Source organism: Henckelia pumila, chromosome 2, assembly GCF_033568475.1.
Source record: "Henckelia pumila isolate YLH828 chromosome 2, ASM3356847v2, whole genome shotgun sequence".
Lineage (NCBI taxonomy): Eukaryota > Viridiplantae > Streptophyta > Magnoliopsida > Lamiales > Gesneriaceae > Henckelia > Henckelia pumila.
The window spans coordinates 83,437,365-83,461,388 of record NC_133121.1 but is presented as its reverse complement, the minus strand read 5'-3'; the positions used below and the strand labels follow the sequence as shown (position 1 = coordinate 83,461,388).

At 35.7% G+C, this 24,024-nt stretch overlaps 3 protein-coding genes and 1 pseudogene across 4 annotated transcripts; 2 read left to right on the top strand and 2 right to left on the bottom strand.

Annotated features, from left to right (window-relative positions):
• The first annotated feature begins 3,436 nt into the window (after positions 1-3,436).
• LOC140882191 (mitochondrial phosphate carrier protein 3, mitochondrial-like) lies at positions 3,437-6,105 on the top strand. Its single transcript, XM_073288013.1, has 6 exons — positions 3,437-3,952; positions 4,477-4,838; positions 5,076-5,119; positions 5,239-5,453; positions 5,530-5,654; positions 5,810-6,105. The coding sequence occupies exons 1-6, from the start codon at positions 3,626-3,628 to the stop codon at positions 5,850-5,852; spliced, it is 1,116 nt and encodes a 371-aa protein (XP_073144114.1). The 5' UTR covers positions 3,437-3,625; the 3' UTR covers positions 5,853-6,105.
• A 790-nt stretch (positions 6,106-6,895) lies between these two features.
• Positions 6,896-12,627, bottom strand: LOC140880279 (uncharacterized). Of its 2 annotated transcripts, none has more exons than XM_073284585.1 (14): positions 12,479-12,627; positions 12,278-12,338; positions 11,982-12,119; positions 10,880-10,977; positions 10,494-10,577; positions 9,877-10,010; positions 9,593-9,665; positions 9,457-9,502; positions 9,148-9,257; positions 8,936-9,043; positions 8,737-8,796; positions 8,458-8,519; positions 8,063-8,375; positions 6,896-7,632 (listed from the first exon to the last, which is right to left on the bottom strand). In XM_073284585.1, the coding sequence occupies exons 1-14, from the start codon at positions 12,557-12,559 to the stop codon at positions 7,426-7,428; spliced, it is 1,575 nt and encodes a 524-aa protein (XP_073140686.1). In that variant the 5' UTR covers positions 12,560-12,627; the 3' UTR covers positions 6,896-7,425. The 2 variants fall into 2 exon arrangements, with proteins under 2 accessions (XP_073140686.1, XP_073140687.1); XM_073284586.1 differs by having other exon boundaries at positions 12,281-12,338; positions 12,479-12,626.
• A 143-nt stretch (positions 12,628-12,770) lies between these two features.
• Positions 12,771-14,677, top strand: LOC140877816 (uncharacterized; annotated as a pseudogene).
• A 364-nt stretch (positions 14,678-15,041) lies between these two features.
• On the bottom strand, positions 15,042-19,238 carry LOC140880421 (long chain base biosynthesis protein 2a). Its single transcript, XM_073284845.1, has 12 exons — positions 18,928-19,238; positions 18,779-18,844; positions 18,378-18,466; positions 17,958-18,103; positions 17,742-17,866; positions 17,570-17,663; positions 17,311-17,474; positions 16,809-16,970; positions 16,036-16,162; positions 15,759-15,925; positions 15,508-15,615; positions 15,042-15,341 (listed from the first exon to the last, which is right to left on the bottom strand). The coding sequence occupies exons 1-12, from the start codon at positions 19,051-19,053 to the stop codon at positions 15,246-15,248; spliced, it is 1,470 nt and encodes a 489-aa protein (XP_073140946.1). The 5' UTR covers positions 19,054-19,238; the 3' UTR covers positions 15,042-15,245.
• Positions 19,239-24,024: the final 4,786 nt, after the last annotated feature.

Sequence of the window (24,024 nt, the reverse complement as noted above, 5' to 3'; positions counted from 1 at the left end):
AGGGTAGGGAAAAGGCCGACCGAGCCCTGTTAAGGTAGGAAAAAAGGCCGACCCGGGCCCAATAGTGGAAGCCCCACTCAAGACTCTCGAACAATGAAAACACTTGTGAATCTCTAAAAGAAAAAAGGAAATTTCGATAAACTCGGTTCAAGAGTCATAGCCGCCATGACTATTGAGTCTTATCGACATTAGTCTCCTACCTTGGGTAGAGTTCTGCCCCAACAAGAATTCTACCTTAACTTACGTTCGTGCTCCTATTCTATAAATACTAGGCATCTCTTATGGTTTTATACAATTCACTTTTACTAACGCATTCACCCACTCATATTCTCTTGCTCTCTCAATTTTATTACGCTCTTCATCCTCATAATCTGAGAACTCTTGGGCATCGAAGGGGTCACGCCGAATACACTTTGGACGCCCCTACCTTGTTTTTGTCTGTGCAAAGCCTTATTTGTCCGACCCGACCTGTGTATTGTAAGATTGGAAGATCTAGTCTATTAGATCGAACCCGAGGTATCTATATATAATAGTAATTCAATTTAAATTTAAATTTAAATTTAAATATATATAAAAGAACAATTCAATTAAAGTTACCTCGAATAAATATGATATGTAGTCAATTCAAACGCGTGTCGGAAAAGAAAGAATGTGAAATTAAATAGGAGATGGAGAAAATGGATTTGTCAACCATAAAATTCAATTAACCTGGAAAACAATCTTCTAGATTTTATAACATCCTTGGAGAATCCCAATATGAAACTAATTCGATTAATGGTTTAAATTTTATTTATTATATTAATTTTGAATCAATTGAAATGTCAAAACAATTCGAAAACATTTATAATAATGTTTAGTCCGTTAAATATCATTTTATTGTTATTACTTAATATCATCTCCAACGAGCTTTAAAATGACGTCAAAAGCAGTCAATAAACATGTGGATTATTTATATCATATATTTATACTACACAAAACTCTTATATAAGACTGTTTCATGAGTCAATTTTGTGAAATGAATCTACAATTCATCTCGACTCATGAAAGCTATTGTTTTTCATTTCAAAAGTATTACTTTTAATTAGGGGTGTTCAAAATTCGGATAAAACCGAAAAAACCGGAAATCAAAACCGAAAATTCCAAAAATCGAACCGAACCGAACCGAAAACCGAAATTTGAAATTCGGATATAAATGTTAAAATCGAAATTTATTTGGTTCGGTTTCGAATTATATATCTCAAAACCAAACCGACTCAAAAAACCGAAATTTTAATAAAAAATCATTTTTAATAATTTTTAGTTGATCGTTTTTTTACTTAAGCCATTTAGAGTTTGAATTTAAAGGTTTTATAAAGAAATCATTTAAAAAATAACATATTATATTTAAAAATATACTTATAATATTAATTAAAATAATTATATCAAAACCAAATTAAACCGGCCGAAATAACCGAACCAATTTAGTAGAAAACTGAACTGAACCGAAGTAAAATGGTTCGGATATCAGATTATATATTTCTAAAACCAAAAGCCAAAAAATCAAAATAAAAAATCGAAAATCGAACCGAACCGACCGATGAACACCTCTACTTTTAATCTCTAAAAAAATTTATTTTTAACTGTCTATATGGATTAACCGTACGGGATACGGATAAAGATCCGTAAGATCGTATCACAAAAAACTTGCTCTTTTTTTTTAAACAAAAACCCCATGACACTGTTTCACAATCAATTTTGTGAGATGTATCTCCGATCTGACCCGATCCGACTTATGAAAAATATTATTTTTTGTCAAAAACATTACTTTTCACGATATGTAGATGGGATCGACCTATTTCACGGATTTGTAAGATACATACTTTTTATTTATTGTTTTATTTAATTATTTTAATTGTAATATATTTTAAGTTTTATTTTCAATAATCCCCTCGTATTAGTTGTAAAGCTTAATTTTAAAAGTTTTATTTATCGAATAAATAATCAAATTAGATTATTCAGTAATCAATGTTAATCGATTTCATTATAGAAATTAATTAAATATAAATTAATATCTTAATATTTTAATTAATGTGTTAGTAAATGTAAATAAAATAAGGATTGAGAGATATTTCAAGAATATTTCTTTAATTAACTGTTTTAAAATAAAATAACGGCTTCAACATCAGCTACCGGCGAGCTTTTTTTTTTTTTTTTTTTTTTTTTTTTTAAAAGAGGCGAGCTTCATGAAATAAAATGAAATTGAAAAGATAAAAACTAGTTTAATAAATAAAATAAAATAATACTTACGCTGAACGGAAGTTGGCAGGCTTCTTCGTTTTTTGTTTTTTTTTATTTTAATTTTGTTTTTGTTTTTTATTTATTTTTTTAATTTTTTTTACAATTTTCTCATTAAAAAGATATTATACAAATATGTGCAAAAATAGACTGTACATATATATACAATGCGTATTATCAGATACTAATATATATTTGTAATATCTTCCCCTATATATATAAATAATCTACCATTAGAGTTTAGACCTCATCTTTTTGTTTACCAAAATCATCTTTATGTGATATACATATTACCTTTTTGTTTTCATTTTTTTTTTAAACTTCAACATTTTAAATTGTAGTTTAGTCACTCGATAATTTTTACAATTATAAAATTACTCTTATTTGAATATTATAAATCAAATTGATTACAAAAATATTATAGAAGCACACAACACGTGCATCCAAAGGCGGAGCCAGAAATTTTAGTCTACACAGCCTAAAATTCTAAGCTCTCGTATCCTTTAATATTTCGAATTGAACTATCCGGGCTAACGCAAAATTAAACCAAAATTATTCAAAATTTTTATATACAAAATTCAAAAAAAAATTTGGGCCACCTGGGCTCTTGAACGTGACTCCGCCACTGCGTGCATCAATACACTAGTATATATAAAGAATCCTCTTGTTAGACAAAAGAAGACATCATCTTTTTTTGTGAAAATTGCCCTTATATAGATGTTATACTTTTTTCATTTTCTTTTGTTTCGTATTTTTTTTTTCTAATTTTGACATTTCAAATTATAGTTTAGTCTTTTAATAATTATTACTCTTATTTAAAAATTAATTAAATTATATAAGTGTACGCACTAATATGCTTGTATTATATTAAGAATGAAGGACGTTTGGTATCTTGAATGATCTCTCTCATACTTTTTTCTTTTTGATAGTTTTGTTTTGGTGGATATTTATTTACCAAAACATCATCTTTTTGTTTTTTTATTTCGCAATTTATGTTTTTTTTTTTGCTGTTTGATTTTTGTTTAGAAAAAACAGACCGTATACATATATAATATATAATGTGTAATCAACATGTAAATCTTCGTATACGTGAAAAATCAGGCTCGCGAAAAAAAAGGTTGAAACCTAAGGTGAACCCAGGACTAATAAAGAAATTAGTTTTTATTTATAGAGCAAGCGTACGAGACCTGCTAGCAATTTCCCTTGAAAACGCAGCCGTCTCCGACCAATTCCAATTTCCTCGGACCTTCATCCATTCTCGCAAATTCATTTCCATCGTTCCAAATTCCGATCTTCCTACATCCCACGATCGCAAACCAACTAACGCTAATCGTTTCAAGAAATTCGAAAAATGGGCTTCTCTGAAAAACCACCAACGCCGTCTTTGATCCCAAGTTTCCTCTACTCGTCTTCGATTACATCGAAGAGATATGTGAATTTGGAGCAGAGCCTGGTGCCGGCCGGCTCCAGGTATTCATCTGGGCCTTCTGATCCGGCCGCAGCGCCGCCGTCGATGGCGGGGATCAAGCAGAACTTTGTGATCCCGTCGCCGAAAGAGAGCAAGATAGAACTGTACTCGCCGGCGTTTTACGCAGCTTGCACAGCCGGAGGAATCTTGAGCTGTGGCCTTACTCACACGGCTGTCACCCCTCTTGATCTTGTCAAGTGCAATATGCAGGTATATACATACATCATTTGCTGAAATTTTTCATTTTATTTAGGAATCAATAAGGGGGAAATTAAACAAAAGATAATAAAAGAAAATCATTATCATCATCAAATAGATTAAAAGGGTGTTTGTTTAAACTTTTTTAGGCATTTAATATGCTAAATAAATGTAGCATATGAGATTTTTAGAGCTTATAAACTGCCTGTGACACATTTTAATTCAGAATGTGATATATGGTTGTACGATTTAAGGTTCTGGCGTTTCGGGTTTAAAATAAGATGCTCCATTTCAATTTGAAGATTGTATATGTTTGCAATGTTAAAATAGAATCCAATGTTCTTGAATTCGGACAACACAATGATCTAAATGACACTGTTCTGATTCAGAATTCAAAAGATAATTTTGTGATATATTATAGGGGGACGTGCATAGTTTTCTTTGGTATGGGAACTTATAAAATTTTGGAGCCCACTTTCATACATAGATTTCTATATTGTGATTCGAAAGATGATCCTGTCTTTTATGTTCCTCAGATTGATCCTGTCAAGTACAAAAGCATTTCCTCCGGTTTTGGAATTCTGCTCAAGGAGCAAGGAATCAGAGGTTTTTTCAAGGGTTGGGCACCAACACTGCTCGGGTACAGTGCCCAGGGAGCATGCAAGTTCGGTTTCTACGAATTTTTCAAGAAGTATTACTCAGATATCGCTGGCCCTGAATACGCTGCCAAGTACAAGACCTTGATCTACCTTGCAGGATCTGCATCTGCTGAAGTGATTGCTGATGTTGCTCTCTGTCCTTTCGAGGCGGTAAAAGTTCGAGTCCAAACTCAACCTGGATTCGCTAGAGGTTTATCTGATGGATTCCCAAAGTTTGTCAAAGCTGAAGGAGTTTCAGGGTATAGATGAAACTCAATCTTTTTCATACTATTTTTCCTCATATCATGGTTAGACGAGTTTGAATACAGGGAAAAGTAGCCATCAACCCTACATTTGAAGGCTTATCGATTTTAAAGATAGAACCAAACATAGGTTTTTCAAGAAAGATCATACTCTTAATATGGTTTCTCCATCCAAAGATACTCTACCTGCTGATGTTATAAGTCAATTATGATGAATGGTTCTCTTTTCTGCAGGCTCTACAAGGGGATTGTTCCACTTTGGGGACGACAGATTCCATGTAAGTTCAATGCTTTATGATCCCCACCATTTTATTATTATTATTATTATTATTTTTAAATAATTCTTTAGTCCGAGTGATTTGATTGAATAATGATCACATTGGGATCAATATCGTAGACACAATGATGAAATTTGCAACATTTGAGAATATTGTGGAGGCTATTTACAAGCACACAATTCCGACCCCTAAGGATCAGTGCAGCAAAAGCCTGCAACTTGGTATTAGTTTCGCCGGTGGGTACCTGGCCGGAGTACTCTGTGCTGTTGTTTCACACCCTGCTGATAATCTCGTGTCTTTCCTCAACAATGCCAAAGGAGCAACAGTGGGCGACGTAAGTATCGACAGACAACTTAAAAACTGTGTTATCAACAGCTAAATCTCATCCTAGTGTTTTTCTGGTCTCGCAGGCTGTGAAGAAGTTCGGATTATTGGGTCTATGCACTCGTGGACTCCCTCTACGTATTGTCATGGTCGGAACTCTCACCGGAGCACAGTGGGGCATTTACGATGCATTCAAAGTTTTTGTTGGGCTGTAAGTTCATGCTACTGTTGATGATTCATCTTTTATTACACCAATCGGTGATTGGCATCGTGTCGAAAGTCGGAGTCACGCCTGATGTAAGGGAAGATTAGCTGTGATGCATTTCTTGGCTAAAATTTTCACCCTGGAATTTTTTCTTCTTGCAGGCCTACTACTGGTGGTGGAAGTCCTGCTCCTGCACACAAGTGAGATGAAAGCGACAAAATGTTTACTCCACTGTAGGGCTACAGATGGGGTTGAATTATGTGCTATTTTTACGCAGTCGTATCTGGTTGAATCTTTTAGGAAATTTTGCAGACATCGTTGATTCATTCTGATTATTACAATAATTGTAACGAGCAAGCTCGACTCGAACTTCACCATTTTGAGATTGTGGTGATTGTCAAAGTGTGAATTTTGTGGTTAATAAAAACCTACTTCATCAGAGACAAATATTTGTCTATTTGCAGTTGCAGGAAAGTTCATAACTCGAGGAGATTCTATGTTCTATCATTCATTAGGTGTGAGACTTAATAAAAATATGTAGGGTCCAGAACAAATGAACGGTACAGATCCACTGCGTTCATCATATGACTGGTGGATGATAAAATCATCCGTGTAACCTGTTATAACTCATAGAATAAGACCATGATTGGTGTATATACTAGAATGAAATAAGGCAGCAGTGAAATCAACTATTGAATGAAATAAGAATATGAATGATAGAACTATTTCATTCAAATTATTGGTATAGAAAAATAAACAAGAATGGAATGAAATTATTCATAATTAAATTCTTAACTAAAATTTTAAATGATGACTAAAAAATATTTTTTTATTATAATTATTAAATAATTAAATTTATAGATATTAATACTATATTAATTATTACACAATTACCGTTATCATAATTTTAATATTAGTATTTTTTTTTACAATAATTGTCTTTCAATAAAAAATTATATTAATTATTATTTAACAATTATTTTATTTTATTTTATTATTATTTTATTATTATTGTTACATGATTATCAATATTATTATCATTATTCAATCATCATTATTTCTATATTTATAAATGATAGTATTTTGTGATAAAATAATTACTTTCATGATTATTATTTTAGGTATTTTAATTTTATAATAATAAATTTACTATTATTATTATTATTATTAAGCAATAGATTTATATGAATGAAGTTAACAAGGAAAAGAATTTATAAATATGGAAGGATTAAGGATTAAGAGTGGCAATGGTCATTCTTCCAAAATAGATGAAATGTCCATATTCTCATTACAATGTCATATCAATATTGGTGTAAAGAATGAGATAAAAATGCTTATTTCATTCCTACTTACCAAGCATGACCTAAAGGTTATAATATAAATAGATTTCAAAATAAGTGCGGTGTACCAAACCGGGAGTTTTTACCAAAAAATATAAAAAAATAAAGAAAATAATTTGAATAGCGTCAATATAATGAGGGTCGTTTGCATATATAATACATTTAAAGGGCTTCGCCTAGCATGCTTATAGTGTATAGGAGAAGGCCATGTTCCTCCAAAAACCGATTCTCTACTTCTGTTCAGCTGTGTAACCCAAACTGCTTCCTCTCCAGGATGCTATGCAGCTGCTGATAATTTGATTTTGAGCGGGTCGCCAAGATTTTGGCTTAGTGTTGTTCTCGAGATGGTTCGAGAAAGGCTTTGCAGGTCCATTCATGGACGAACAAACATGCGAGGTCTTGTCAAGCTCAAATTACTTTCTTCATGTTTTAAGGAATCATTTTTGAAGTCTATCCTCAATAGGGTATATGGTATCAAAGATCACTCTAGCAAACACATGCCGCACTTCTCTCAAGCTTCCCAATGCTAGTTCCTCATAATCGATCTTACTACCACGTTTTGACGCAAATCCTTTTTCCCTCCCACCTTTGACGCATTCAAAAATCTTGCACACCCTTAGATACAATGCCAGAGAGAAGAATACCTGCGAATAACATAACGAGAAATTCATCGAGTTCCAGAATGCCCAAAAGTGAATAAAGAAGTTAAAAGACAACAAACGTTGGATAAATGAAAGGTGCACAGGACTACGTGACCAACTAAATAGTCCCGCATCATGTGTTTGGTTTTCCAGGGCATAGCTTTTCAAGTCACATCATGTGTGAATGGGAGTCAATGAGAAGATGGAAACAGATCGTGAGTTGGCATTTTGACATATGTATCTTGCTAGCAAAAACTGGAATTCGTTTTTCCCACATGCAACAAATCACTTCCATAATTCAATTTGAACTGAATAGCATGAACCCATAAAACAGTAGTGAAAAGAAGAATTAGAGACTTCCACTTTTGCTCAAACAAAACAAACAAAAATGCACTGAGCTTATGAGGGGCCAAAGGCATATAAAAATGCTTACAAGATCCGAGAATGGAGCTTTGGAATATTTAGCCATAGCCTGGGAGACAAAATACTCATCAGTCATATTGGTGAGAGCACGTCTTACAGAACCCGCCAAGCTCATAACGTCATCTAGTAGTTCCTCCGAATCCAGGTATCTAGGTTCCAGTAGTTCATGAAAGCTAATATCATGTTGTTTAGAGATACGTCTTGCTATGCTTACAGCTTCCAATAAATCTCCACCATTGTGGACAGCAAGGCTAAATGCAGCTACCACCAGTGGATCTCTAGGCTGATCCGACAAAGCTTTATGAAATGCCAAGATTGCAAACCTGATGAACTGATTATTTTAACTTTTTGATGCGCTCAAATTTTCTTAATAGGCACACGAGAAGAAATCTTCTAAATTCTTACCATAAGCTATTATGACATGGCCTGTCAGGTGCCAGAAGTTTATCAAGATTGGAGAATAAAGACTGCAAAATAAAAAAAATTGTAAGTTTGCCGTCCAGAACTCGTTTAAACTCATTGTACAAACAATATACGGGCGTATAGGCACGTATGATTCTGTAAGAGCAAAACTAACCTATATGAACATTTCACCACCTCATGTTGGAATAAAATTAAACCATAGAAAACATCAGAATCTAAGTGACTAATATTTTTAGATAATGAATGCATTGAAATAATTACCAAAAGCATGTTATACCGCTTGTCACGTCTCCGGAAACCATGGCTTACAAAATATGCTGCCTGCAAAATAAGGCTCCATATTCATGATTTGGATGACAGAGATCGGCAGACTAAATATGGGGAAAATAAATATGAAGCATTGAAGCTACTCCAACAATAGCTTTCCAAGACCAAGCACTTATTGATGTATATGTAATACCTGGATAGGTAATATTATTTCTAAAAGACCAAGTTTCCACAATAGTCTCAATGAGGCTTCTGCAGAGCCATATGCCATCATGTAATTAACTTCCATAAGAAGCCTTCCCTGCATCATAATTAACCAAAGAAATCATAAATATCAGCATACAACACAGAGCGGATAAAAAGGGAACATAACAAAAGGAGAAAAACCTTCTCGGTAGTCAATACCTTATCCAGCCGTAGAATTGAAGTAGATAATCTTTTTACAGCAAGAGCCGTCTCTCTTGAAAATCGAAAACCCAATCTTGCAGCAATTCTAACAGCACGGAGAATACGAGCTGCAGAGATGACAGAGACATTTTAATGCCAATAAAAGGAAGAGATGGTGAAGTAAACTTTCTGGAATTTGGCAATAAACTAAAAGTACAAAAAATACATTTACTAAACATTGTTTTGACACTTCAAAACATGTAATATAAAAACATGAAAGCATTTGGACAATTACCATAAGCACTTCATTTTACACTTGCTACTTACCACAATCCTCAGTCAAGGACAGAATGGCAGGTTTAATAGTTTGTACCTTCAATAAAATATGCATGTAATTAAGTAGTACAAAGTAACAAATTCAAGTAAATAAAAAGTTTACAATAGTTTAGAGATACATGCACACTTTAGCTTTCCTAATATCATGTACTCCGCCCGTGTAGTCGTACACCAACCTTTCATAAGGGTCAAACATCAATCTGGATCAAAAAGATGAAAGAATTCAGCAACTTTGAATAATAGAAGGATTTAAGCAAATCAAGCCTAACCATCCTATGCAATTCCCTTCCCTACCCCTCTTGACATATAACGAGTGAGGAAAAGAATAAACAAAATAGAAGAAACTTCAACAACATAAAAGCAGAATTCAAACTGAATAAGCTATGGAACTAATAAAGTTGATTTAGTGACCCGTTTATTGTAAAATCTCGCTGAAGGCAGTTTCTCCAGCGAATATAATCTTTCTCATCACAACCAACTGGCCTCTCAAGATCAAAGCTCAAGTCTCTCCCAAACCTTGTTGCACGGGTACTAAAGCTTGAAACCTGATTCATGACCCCAAAAATGAAATGACAAAAGAAAAGATATCATGCCATCATTAAATAGCTATGTTAATCCCTCTATATTGATAGGTGAACTTAAAAATTAAATAAATCCAGCAGTCAATCATCTCAGCAATTGTAAACTAAGTGGAGGCCAGAAAAAGTTGAATATCTCTGTTATGGCATTGGAAATCATGAAGAAAAATTGAAACAAAAAGGTTCCAGGACCCGCGGGAGTGGGGGTGCGGTGGTTGTTAAGGGGCTTTAAATGACAATTGAAGGAACGACCAATCACTATTCCCAACAGGGACACGTGAACAGAGCAATGTTACTGGAAAAATCTTGCCTTTACGAAGAAATTTAATAGCCAATTCAAGCACTAGAATTAGGGAATAAATACATAGCAGGTCCAAAATAGGATGAGTGCAAGACAAATAATACCGTTACAAATCTATATATTTAAAAACTTCAAATAAGGAGACGAACCTCCACAACAGTATCGTCAACGTGGACATGACAAATTGGAAAACGTTTTCCAATCATCTCACATCGAGAAAATGTTTTCATTACCTGCAAATTAGGAATGCTTCTTCCTTAGATTGTTAATTACAGAAAGTGCAGAACTGCAACTTTTGTACCCTTTTTTGTCCAAACAGACGAGCTCAATTTTGTTAATGGTTTCTAGGACGATCCTTTTGACACGGCGGCGCCTCAGTGGGTGAATTTTTTTTTATATCACAATAATTTGAAAAACAGATTCTGTCATGCATTACTAAGAAATAATATTAGAACATGTTCCGGGCATCAACCTGTTTCAGAAACTCCTTTACATAAAAGTTGATCATACTGATCTAAAATAATACAAGGCAGACCTCTTTTAGTTCTGCAGAGGTTATTATGTCAAAATCCTTCGGTATCCGTTGCAATATCAGGTCCCTTACACAGCCCCCTACAAGGTAAACTTCAAACCCTGCAAAACAGGAGGGGTAATAAATGGAGCCAACTTAACATAAATAAGTAACATACACAGAAGTGCCAGCAAGTTGAACTCCATACATAGGACAACAGATATTCTGTACTTTACATTAATAAACCAACAAAATGTCAAAAACTGGAAGAAAACCACAGAAGGAAACAGCAGAGACCAAAGTAAAAGTTTTACTAATGTCTAACCAACAAGTTTGCTGCTTCATAAATATCAAATGGTCTACATGGCTCAAAAATATATTCCTAGAAATGGGTGGAATGTGATTAACCTTATTAAGAGTCTGATATGCAATAGGTAGGCTTGTCTACTGTTACCCTAGTAAATATTAATGCCAAATATTGCCAATAAATAAATCTCTCACAGAAATAATAAATTGGTAACAATCCTCAGCAAACAGGGAATTATGTCATTGATTTTTTACCAAAATAACCTGTTATCATACTGATGGAAGAGATGCCAGTAATGGGACTATCTATTAGATAGGTTAACTGCTCAAATATTATTGAGTTATGAGTTGCGGAAATATGTGCCATGAGAACCTGACAGCTATGGAAATGATAGTATCATAATCATAGTAGATGGATGCTTCAGCCACATTGAGGCACACAGGGTATCACACTGTATGAAAATAACGTCCCTCCATCCAGGCCATTATTCTCTTATCCAAAACAAACAAAGCTTGAATTTGCTGTAGGGTAATATAAGGTTCATGAATGTATCTCAAAGACTTCAAAACCTTTCCCCAAAGCATTATCCCAATGACTTTCATATGTTAATACAACAATATTCCTCCCGTTGTCCTGGCCTCCCATCACCATAAAACAATACACACGTTGAAAGAGACACCTCACTAATTTCCATTAATCATAACTGCATCACCATGAGACTCTACTTCAGTAACTCCATGAGTTGTACACCAACAAAAAATGGAAAAGAAATCACTAAAAAGGAAATGTCAATAGAGTATTGGCAGCTGCGTCTAGAACCTTTTCTTTTGAGACCATTTAGAACGATTCTCGTAGGCCTTGAGATTTTTGAAGTACTAATTCCAAGGTCTTTGGACTTCAACTTTTTCCACTGTTTCGCCTCCTGATGCACATGACCACCACTCTGGCTATCAATCACTAAAAGTTTAAAAACAGGGGAGGGAAAAAAACATTAAGAACAGCAACAATGGCCATACTGAATCATATCACTAATCATAAATCAAATACCAAACTTGATAAAAAAATAATAATAATGAATAAAAATGTAGTCAGGAACAATAAGGTTAATTTCTCACCACCTTTTTCACTCTCTACATCATCGAATGCTTCAATTGTCGCCGCATATCCCAGCCTTACCTTAAAGAAAGTAAAATTAACCATAAAAATTAATATACAAAAACTTATAACTGAATTTTTTAAAAAAAAAAAACAAAACAAAACTTGGAAAATTGGTGCCACGTTTTGGTTAGATTAGATGGAGGAGGATGATAGCTTACCTGGAGAAAACATTGGCGGAGAGGCGGGCGGAGAGGATAATACGAGAGCCGAGAAAATCCTAAGCCAGCTGAAATGGCCATTGAAGTGGCATCCCAACCCCAATTTGGGGTTTATGATTTTATTATAAAAATTTAAAATTATTTAGGGTTTAAGTGAAGATAAATGCGACTCTAAGATCCTTGGGTTCTTGTTCAATCCAATTGCGCTTTATGATCTAATACTGTAAATACATATATTTTTTGCTTAAAAATTTGAGTTTTATCATATTGGGTATTTAACATGTTCGACGATATGGGCAAATTATGGTACGAGTGTAGTGATATTTTCCAGTAAAATAATAATAATAATAATAATAATAATAATAATAATAATAATAATAATAATAATAATAATAATAATATGTCTCATAAGTCACAAAACCTGAATTCCTAAATTTATTGTGATATGATTGATATATGGTCGAGTTTAGCAATATTTTATAGGTTGATAAGAGTTTATGTGATGCTATATCCGAGTATTAAGATCCATCTAATAGTTCACGTTCATCCTTAATAAGATTCACATAAAAAATTATGAACGTCGAAGTTAATGAAATGCTACTTTTAAAACGTTCATAAAGATGCATCTAATAATACACACTCATTTTCACACATGAGATCCACAAAATATCACACATAAGAATAAATATGAATCACTAGACATACACTTGCAATATAAGGCAGATTAAATTGATGTGTTGACCGATAATATATTGGATAAATTGACGACGAAAACTGATAGTTTGTTTGTCTTGGGAGTCCTATGATTATCCTTGTTTAATATTAACATTAACTCTTTAGCCAAATTTTCTAATTTCTTGTTTATCATATCATGAACACCCGTTTTAGACAACTAAAAACGAATACTGGAGTTTGATTTTCATCCATTTGGAAGCAAAGTTCTAAAACAAGAAACGTGATGAAACGTTGAGATCAAGTTTCAAGTTTTACAAATTCGAACGTGTTTAATACAAGTTAAAACGTCAAAAAAACGTTCTAAATTTTCATTAAAATTTTAATTATCTCATACCAATATATAGACTAAATAATACATACACACACATATATATATATATATATAATAAATTTAATAGTAACACACAGTTCAATTTTTAAAAAGCACAAAAATATAAATTATAATTTTTAGCAGTGCTTGTAGCTAGACGACATCAAAAAATTTAAATTGTCTCGAACACAAAAATTTTGGAAAGAAAATTTTTGAGTGATATATGTCCGAGTATATTTCTTTGATTTTGAAGAAAATGATTTTTATTTTGAGATTTTTTTATTGATATAATTTTTTTAAATAAACAAATTTATTTTTTTTAAAAAAAATCATGTTTAATCTCGTTAAATATGATCAATCTAGAGTTGATCATTTTTTTTCTTGTTTTTACCCGAGTCTTAACGTTTTCATCACAATTCACGTTTAATCTCGTTTAATCCCTTTTTTAAACACTACTTAGGAGAATTCGGACACAAGTCTCCTACGGCCCTGCTTGGATGGATCCAAATCAGCCCAAATCCACTCCAATTGATTGGGTGACCCATAGATTTGAAATCTCAAATCAATTGATTTGGGCCATGGATATATTACCCTAGTTTTCAGCGGATTTAAATCCTTAGCCATAGCCGCTGATTTAAAATCTTCTCCACTTCGCTTTCTTCAAGCTTCAGATATTCCGAGCCTCACGGTGGTTGGGAATTCCCCTGCACCGCACGGGTTTGCGAAGTCATCTCGTGGCGACTCATCTACTGTACTTCCTCCTACAAATCCCTCAAATCCACTATCGACAATGCGTCCAAGAAACTCGAGACCATGAAGACATCCGACGCCACTACGGTCTCCTCCAATATTGTAAAAAAGTTGTCCAGAACCAAGAAAATTGATCGGGTTGAGATGTTGTTGAAGGAATCAAGCCGCGATTAGTCCTTTTTCAAGTTCAAATCGGGCACGGTCATGGCCCTCGCCTTGTTCATGGTTTTCAGGTTGTTGAATAGTTTGTTCGAGGGCAAAACCGTGGCCAAAATCAATTTTGTACCGATTAATTTGGTGCAGAAGATGAGCCACAGGGGGTTGTGGGGGATGACATGACCGATTGTTCGACGGCGTTTCTGTATCTGCTGTGTTCGATCAGCACAAGGACAAATCAATTTTAAAGTTTTATGTTCATCCACCAAGCAAGAGATTTAAGAAGAAAATGATTCAAATCAATTAATTTGAAAATCCACTGATTTGAAATTCTCAGACAAATCCAAATACCTCAATCCAAGCACAACCTAAATGCATTTCAAAATTAACGGTACACAAACAACCAAGTCTCAGGAATCATAAAGATCTCACGGCCTTCACCAGGAAACAAATGCTTCATGCTTGGGTTGCAAAAATGGGAATTCCAAAAAATATTTTAAAACTTCCATTTGAGATGAGAATTCTTTTTAAATAGAATTTAGCATAGTCAAAAGTTACGGCAGTGTCGGATCAAATTCCAGGCATGCAACCTCTGTGTTGTGAAACAAGAAGTTAGATCAAACCTTTTGGAAATGCAGGGTAGTACTATATTAAAAAACCACACATATTTATGGATTCAGCTATAAATAATGTGTTGCAGTTACACAAGAAATGCAGTATGCTACTCCCCTGTACAGAAAACAAACAAAATTTCAGAAGACACTGCTGAATCTCCTTATGGAGACGAGACAACGATCTCCAAGAAGTCATAAATCTTCACTCCAGCTTAATTCTGTCACCCTCCAACGGCTGTTTCGTAGGCTCGGCAGGAAAGTATTTAATGCCTACAAGGTCACCTACACTGCTGATAACCTGATACAAATTCAAAAACAAAAGTAAGTGTTCATGGTACTTCAAGGCAAAAAAAACAAGGAGAAGAATTATATATATTTATTAGTCTTGTGTGAATGCTATTCTCGTTCAAGCAATCCGGTATTTTGGCGGTTGCATGTTGAAGACAATTTGTTAAGACCCTGACCTCTAAAGCTTTAACAAGGTCTTCCTTTGAATGAGCAGCGGAAATGCAAATGCGAGCACGGGCCAACAATAAAGGAGTAGCAGGAAACGCAACTGTGACCACAGCCACCTGCATATCATAATCACACGTTCAAGCAATCTTAACAGTGAAATAGTGTGGAACAACCAAACAAAACAAAATTACGCTCTATGATGGACTGTTAGTCAAGTGAAAATAGACAAAATAGTGGGAGGAGGATTAGAAATGCTTACATTCCGTTTCAGGCACTCTCGTGAAAAAGCAGGAATTTTTGCCGGGTTATAGAGCATTATGGGCATTACAGGGGAATCGTTATCTCCGAGGACTTCAAAACCCATTTTCTGCAATTCTGACCTGAAAAAGTTGCTGTTCTCACGTATTTTTGCCAGTTTCTGAGCCCCTGCAAAAAGAAAATGCACCAGTTGTAAGAAAAAACACTTGAAAGGTCATGCTAGACGCCAATTACACAACATGGATTCATAAGTAACTTAGCATAACACAGAATTTCACCTCTGCTAGAACCATCTTCTCCAAGAATAACTTTAATGGAAGAAATAATTTGCTGTGCAGCTGGCGGTGATATTGATGTTGCATAAAGATGAGCAGGGCATGTGTATTTCAAGTAATCAATAAGTTCCTGAATAAAGCGTGATCACATGTTATAGTGAACCACAGAGAAAAGGTGAAGCAAAATCACAGTTCTCCATGATATTAATCCAGACATGTGAGAAAGGATTAGTGTTTTACCCCGACAAAATCTTATCAAGCCACTAAAAGATTTATAAATTTACATGCACAATATAGCAATACATGAAATTCTTTCTCTAGCGTGAACTCTACAAGGAAATTAATAGATCAATTGAAAATGAGATCTACTTTTTGACTTTTCGCTTGCAAGCATAGAAACCGAGTAATTGCTAGCAACAATAAATGAATATGAACAGAGTAATCCCACATAATTTAGGTGAAAGCTGTTTGCCTTCAAAATAACCCTATTTGCAGAATACAGTCCGACTAAAATTCTGTGCCACATTCCTTGGTGCCTTATTGGCGTCATAAAACAATTTTTTCCCACACTTCCAAGGTCATCATGTATGTAAAAAAGGTCATTTGGGCAAATTAAATATAAATCATCCATAATAATAGAAACTCAAAATAGAATGAATAAAAGTTGCTTCCCCATACTAATTCACACAGCAATTTATCAGTCTGATATTCTTTTTTGCCTGTAGATAAAAGGCATATTTACAACCACATGCCGAAACAGTACTTGTGATACAAACCTTAGATCCTGCTATATAACCACCACAGGACCCAAATGATTTAGTGAAAGTTCCCATCATAATGTCCACATCTGCCGTGTCAACTCCCAATAGTTCACAGACACCCCTCCCAGTTTTCCCAACAGCACCAATGCTGTGAGCCTCATCCAGATAAACATATGCCTGCCGTGAAAGGAAAAATTAGATGGCACTAGACAGGAAATAATGAAAAACATTAAATGAAATTGCATAAATTGGCACTTCGCATCATAACTCATAGCTTCAAATTCCTTTTCTTTCTTTTTGATTCTTTTTTTTTTGGAAAGAAAAAAGGAACACCCGACGAGTTATACAAGGTCAGATTTTTCATATATAGGTTGATCAGAATCATATGCCAAACAACTATCAACCATCAAGGCTAATGTATGCAAAACGTATTCATAACTTCTATGCAAGTTACAAAATATAACAGAAGAATAAGATGAGAAAGAATATGAGTGATGATGTATAGCATGGAATCTACCTTGTACTTCTTACATATGGAGACAATTTCGGGGAGCTTGCACAGTTCACCTTCCATGCTGTAGATTCCCTCCACCACAACAATTATCTTCTTCCAAGGTCTGTGTGTTCTGGGCTGTCCGTCTGCAATTTGTTCCCTCAAAACCTTCTCCAAATGAGATGGAGCTACAGAAAAAAAGTAACAATTAACCGTTTAAGATGAACTGTTTCATCATTTATCAAGATATTTAGCTCCAAGAAAGAAGAAAAATGTAACTAACTGTTATGCTGAAAGACTCGAACAGTTGCCCCAGATCCCCGTGCACCATTCACTATAGAGTTATGGTTCAATGAATCACTGATGATCAAACCTCCCTGCAAACAACTGAAACTTAGAACAATGCACAATTGAAATGGATCAAAGTTGATAACAGTCCCATTAACTGCCGATACCTTCCCAATTAATACAGGAAGAATGGCAGAATTTGTCACATAACCCATGCCAAAAACTATGGCAGCTGGCTTTCCTATGAAATTTGCTACACAGTCCTCCAATTCAGTATGCAATTTGGTCGTACCTGGTTACAAAGTTTCTCAAATCTATAGTCAAAATTTGCAGGGAGACATGTCCGAGAAAAGGGGATAGGTATCACCAACAAACACATTTACCTCCATCAGCCCGGGTACTACAGGTGCTCGGGAAAAAAAATTTCAAGGACTCAATTACCCGAGGTGTGCAGTATTCATCTGCTGCAGCAAACCCCAGATAGTTATATGACCCCAAGTTGAGGCACCTAGTAACTCTTGTTGTTCGCCTACATTGAATACCATTAAGTGAGGATGATATTTCCAATTACAGAGGCTCTAAAGTTGAGAAACCTTGTTTCTGAAATAGAAATTGCATATGCTTTAGTCTGATGCAAACAACATGCATGGTCATTCGAAACCGGAAGCTAAAGTTATGGGATTCAAAGGACTTAATATTTAGTTTCCCCACAACTAACACCCACTAATCAAGTCGTCCAAGTATTAGGAAGATACAAATTCACAAAATACCACGCCTGATTTTAAGCTGAAGCAGACACTTACTGCAGAGTTTTGTTGTTGTCCTTGGAGACACGCTCCACCACATCAAACCAAGCATCAGGAGGGCTTGATATCGGTCTGTTAAAGCAATCCTGCATCAATTATCACGTGAACCTCGTATTTTTCATTGAAAAAGAAGAGGAATTTCACGACTCCCAAAATGATTGTTCTAGGCGGCTATGCATATTTAAGATACATGAAACCATTTTCTTGATCGGTTTTGGTGTTTAGTCACAATTAAGAAAGTATCACTGACAATTCACGAACCCCGCCAATCAAAAACACGGTTTAAACACAGATCAGGACAAAACTAATCGAAACAAAACTAAAATTTCCAACTAAAAAGGAGAGCAACTTCAGAAAATGAAGCTGAAATTTCAAAATTAAAAACCAAACAAACCGACCTGAATCCGTAAATACAGCCGCCGAATGTAGAAATCCTCGAGCCCCAAACAGATGGGCGCATAACCCTTCCACAACAATGAAACAAATGATGTCGCGTACAACCATTCCGTCAGAAATCGGATAAAACGGTTAGATAAGAAAAGATCACCTGAAGGCTGCTGTGAGACACCCGATCGACAATCTTCCGGAAAAAATCGCGCAGCTGGCCGAAAGCGAAGAGGAGGCCGTAGCTGAAATAGGTGGTCAAGGCGGTGACGTAGGGGATGGTGATCATCCTGGCGGCGATCGGGGATCGGAGCCTGAGATTCGCGGAGAGAGAAACGATGAGAGAGAGAGAGAAGTATGGAGAGTGGTCCGAGAGGAGGAATGGGTCTCAGATTGACCAGTCACCTCTCTATTGACACTCAGCAGCAGGATTGCTTAATCCGCGCTGGACACGAGGATAACTGATTTTATTGGATTCGTTGGATGAAAAAATTGCATCCATGTTTTTTGATCAAGTATGATTATTGGATCAATGGACAGTAGGATCGACTTCTCTTGTTAGGTAAGACTTACATATAATTATTATTTTTCATGTCGAAAATATTGTTTTTTTGCAGTAATTTTGGATGAGGTTGACTTGTCTCATGGACGTAGATCCATAGACTGTCTCATAAAAAATAACATAGATAAGTGAGACTGTTTCACACAGACGTTTTCTAAATTATAATATGAAGTATAAATTTATGTATTATAAATTTTCATTTTAAACGTAGTGTAGTAGATATTGATGTAGCCAAATAAATGAGATTACCCAGTTTGAAAAGATTCGGATAATTAGCCAATTCAGGTGAGTAGTTGTCACTCCTGCAATTACCAAAAAGTAATTTTTGTGGGTTGTAGCATGCATCGCGATCAATTCTTAAAGGCGACAGAGTTTACCCGATGAAAACCTTCTCACGCTGAATCAACAATCAGCATAGAGTTTTACCCATGAAATCAATAATGGGTCTAAACCCATGCTCAATTAGTGAAAGAACTCACCACTAGTCTGACAAGAAAACCCACCCAGGCTTAAACTTATTCAAGTTTCATCTTCATCGTCAATTCATCCCATACATTGCGACAGAAAACCCTGTACTCATTTTGGAAAAAAACCTTAAGCCTCACTTTCAAATAAAAGAAAATAGAAAATCTACACAAAGGGACGAGAAATCGATGATCGTGAGAGGTAAGTCCCTTTTTATTTTGACTCTTGCTTGATTTACTTGGATGAGAGATTAGAGATTTTATGTTTCGACAAGAAATTTTGATTTTGGTTATGGACACCACGATGTATATGTAATATGTGTTCTAACTTTTTTGTTTGTACTTCCTTCTCTCAATGCATTTATTTATGTTCGACCGACTCCATCAAATTTGATATATTTTCATCACGTAAGGCTAACAAGTGATATGTGTGTGAGCTTTTTCCATCTATGTGCTTCATTGACGACGTTAAGTTGGGAAAAATTTCTCTCCATGAATGAAGGAAACCCTAGGAGCGTTCATCTTCCCCATGGAGGCACATCGGTTTCGGAGCCTGATCCGCCTGATGGGGGGAGAAAAACTTACGCTGCTGCCTTCATGTCATCATCTCCGAAGAATATAGTGTTGTACAAAAATGCTCCGGGCATTTTCTTCTCCGAGGACGAGGTCCAGGACATGAGTAAAGCCCATCCCTTCACTCTGAATGGAAAATTCTCGGGTGGATGGCCAACTAAGGATAAGACGTTGCAGGAATTCTCGGTCGTTGGTTTCTCGGGTCCATATTCTATCAAGTTCTTGAGGTTGGGTTTTCCCTTCATTGTTTCAAGCTATAAGAGGATATGGCTCATTTTTTAGGAAAGAGACGCTGGTTCTTACAAGGTTATCTTCTTCGAGTGTTCAAATGGAGCCCCTCCTTTGATTATCAGCGAGAAATTTCAGTGGTTCCCATTTGGGTGAGATTCTCGGATCTTCCGATTTCTCTATTTGCTAGGCAATACTTATTTTCAGTGGAGCCCCTCCTTTGATTATCAGCGAGAAATTTCAGTGGTTCCCATTTGGGTGAGATTCTCGGATCTTCCGATTTCTCTATTTTCTAGGCAATACTTATTTTCAGTGGCTCATATTGTTGGGAAGCCTTTAAAAATGGATGAGTTAACCTCGAAGGAAGAACGCCTTACCTTGGCTAGGGTATGTATTGAAGTTGATTATTTGAAGCCATTGATTAAAAAATATTTATTGGGATGGGTAATAAAATTATAGAGCAGCGTGTTTCTTACGAGAATTTACCAAAATATTTCTTGATTTGCTTTCATGTTAGGCATATTGTGTAGGAATGTTATGCAAATGGGAAGAACCCCAAGCCGGCTCGCAAACCGCTTCGCAAAAATGTTGATTTGAGAGAGGTGATTAATCAAAAAAGAGAAAAAGCTATTGAAGGGGATTTGGAACATGGTAAGGAGGCTGCCACCCCTCGGTTGGAGTGGCAACGTGTGGGTTCTAACAAGGGGAAGGAGAAGGTGAATATGGAGAAGGAACCGATGCAAATTCCTGCGGATCTGCAGGGGGACAAAGTTCAAATAGATTTGTTCCTCTAGTTGCTCTCGACGAAGACCCGGTGTTAGCTAGAGACTTGGTGATATCTGAATATCCAGCTGGGTTTTGGAACCCAAAAAATGATGGTTTATGGGCTGGAAAATGGGTGGATGGTGTGTTTTTGGAAGATGGTTTGGAGGAGGCGGAGGTAGTTCGGCTAGGAATGGTAGTGAGAAGAAAAGCGATGTATCGACTAAATATCTCGAATTTGGTGTTGCTGGTCTTGACCCACATCTGCCACAAGGATATCCTTCTGCCCAAGTGAAGAATAATGTTGAGATACAATCTGATCATATTCGTGAGCAAGGTGAGCAGGTGCTCGAACCAATGATGTCTATTGTTCGGGTAGATGAGCTAAGCGCCAAGGTGGGAGTGGATAAATGCATTACCATCACTGAAACTATAACAGGTGATAACCAAATTGTCCAAGGGGATAAACCGAATAAGACAAGGCCTGGTCGTCCACCCAAAAGATACAAATCAGGGCCTCCTATGGGATCTCGGAAAGATCTAAACAATCAAGGTTCGGTTCCCTCTGATAATTATCAATGAATGGTCTTATTTGAAATGTCCGTGTGATTGGTAATAAAGCAGCTCAGAGACGGATTAAATTTTTGAAGGACACTAATCCACTTATTTTTCTAGCTGTTCTTGAGCCCAAGAGACAAATAGACCAATAATGGATGAATAAAAATTTGGGTTCTCCTTGGTTATTTCTAATTCGAGTAGAAAAATTTGGTTTTAGCATACACTTGATATCTCGGTATCGGTGGTTGTTGGTCATGAGCAGTTCTTGCATGTGAAGTCTCTTCTGGCCTTTTCAAACTGCTATTTATTTGTCTATTGTCTATGCTAAGTGCAACAGGAGAGACCGTAGATTTCTCTTGGAGGGTCTTCTGGATTGTAAACCCACTGATGGTTGTCCTTGGATAGTTGGAGGTGATTTTAATATTAATGCATAACCATTAGGTCATTCTCTTGGTGTAACGCCCCAAATTTATCTTAATTGACTTTATTTGAGATAATCGGAGATTACAGAGTTCAAGAGCCGACTTGATTTTGATCAGGGTCCTTTTTGCAAATTTTGAATTTTTTAGGGACTAAAATGCAAATAGTGGATTTATTAGATATTTAAGGCACTTGGACTTGTCTTCTTCACCACTCCTTCTCCCGTGCACGCCTCTCCTCCATTAGATCCGCCCCCTTTGAGCTTCCAAGCTTCCAGATTTCTTCCCGAGCTCGATCCGTCCGTTAGAATTTATTTTTGAAGACAGATTAGCGATCACGGCTGCGAGAGCTTCGTTCTATCGTAAGTTTTTATACGATCAGATACATTCTATTTTTTAGATGTTGTTAGAATCGATTGAGTTTCGAGTATGTTGTTCTTGGCAGAGTTCTGGTCATTTATTCTCTGTCGGTTTTGGAATAGAGCGTCGTTCGGAATTGTTATGATTTTCGGAAGCCTATTTTCAAAAATGAGTTTTGTGATTTGTTGGAATCAGATTGTTATGGTTGTTTGATGGTTGATTTGAGTTTATTGGATTGATATTATGCTGTCTGCGTTTTTGGTTTGATCAAAATCTAGTCGTTATGCCACCGGTTTGAGTTTTGGGCTATAGTTTGGTTTGAATTGATTTGAGCCGTTTTCACTTGTGTTTGAATGTTGATAGTGATCTCGGGCCTTTATTACTTATTTTGCAGATTCTTTTGAAGGCCGTTGAGTTGCGAGGTTGCAGGAGTTGTATCGTTTAGAGATTGTAGTCGGTATAGTATCGATTCTGTTATTATCGACTAGGAAGTTTGATTGAATCTTAAATGGATATATTGTTGTTGTTGTTTCTAGGTTGGAGCATCGACATTTGAAAGAGGTATAAGACGACTTAGACTGGAACGGAACGAGTGACTCGAATCCGACTTGATTCGAGTGTTCCGAAAAAATCACATACTTGCATGTTAATTGATTTACTTGAATGAGTTATGATTTGCATTGCATTCATATTGAGCCAATGGATTTTATTTCATTTTGACTTAGACGTTCTGAGAACTATAGTAGGGGGCATTGGCAGGCGATTTACTGCAATGACCGACTTAACTCTATATAGTTGCTTCAGAGTCTAGAGGATTGAAATATGCATTATCTACATCGAGGGGAGAGTCGGTGTGATTTGTGTGATATTTAATCCTTGGGATCCCAACAAAGGAAAAGAGCAGAGAACCTTTACCTTGTGATTATCCAGACTTGATAATCCCAGATTTTTAAAGACATGCATTGCATTTTATGCATTTGAGTTGAGTTAAGACAATGCTTTTGGATTTGCTTGTCATGTATATATATATATATATATATATAATATTTTGATATATTAATTGATATGCATGTTTGTCTTTTTATACTGGGAATGTTATTCTCACCGGATTATCTGGCTGTTGTCTTGTCTTTGTATGTGTGCTTGGCAACAGGTGGGGCAGGACCGAGTCAGAGGCAGCATGGCTAAGGGTTGAGTCGATTAGAAGTGAGACTTGGTGTTTAGGGAAGTCGAATTTGTAATCGAACTTAGATTGTATTCGAACTCGTGTTGTTGTATTGTTTTGAATAAGTTAGATTGAAGCATGTTCTACTAGTTTGAAATTGTATAACTTT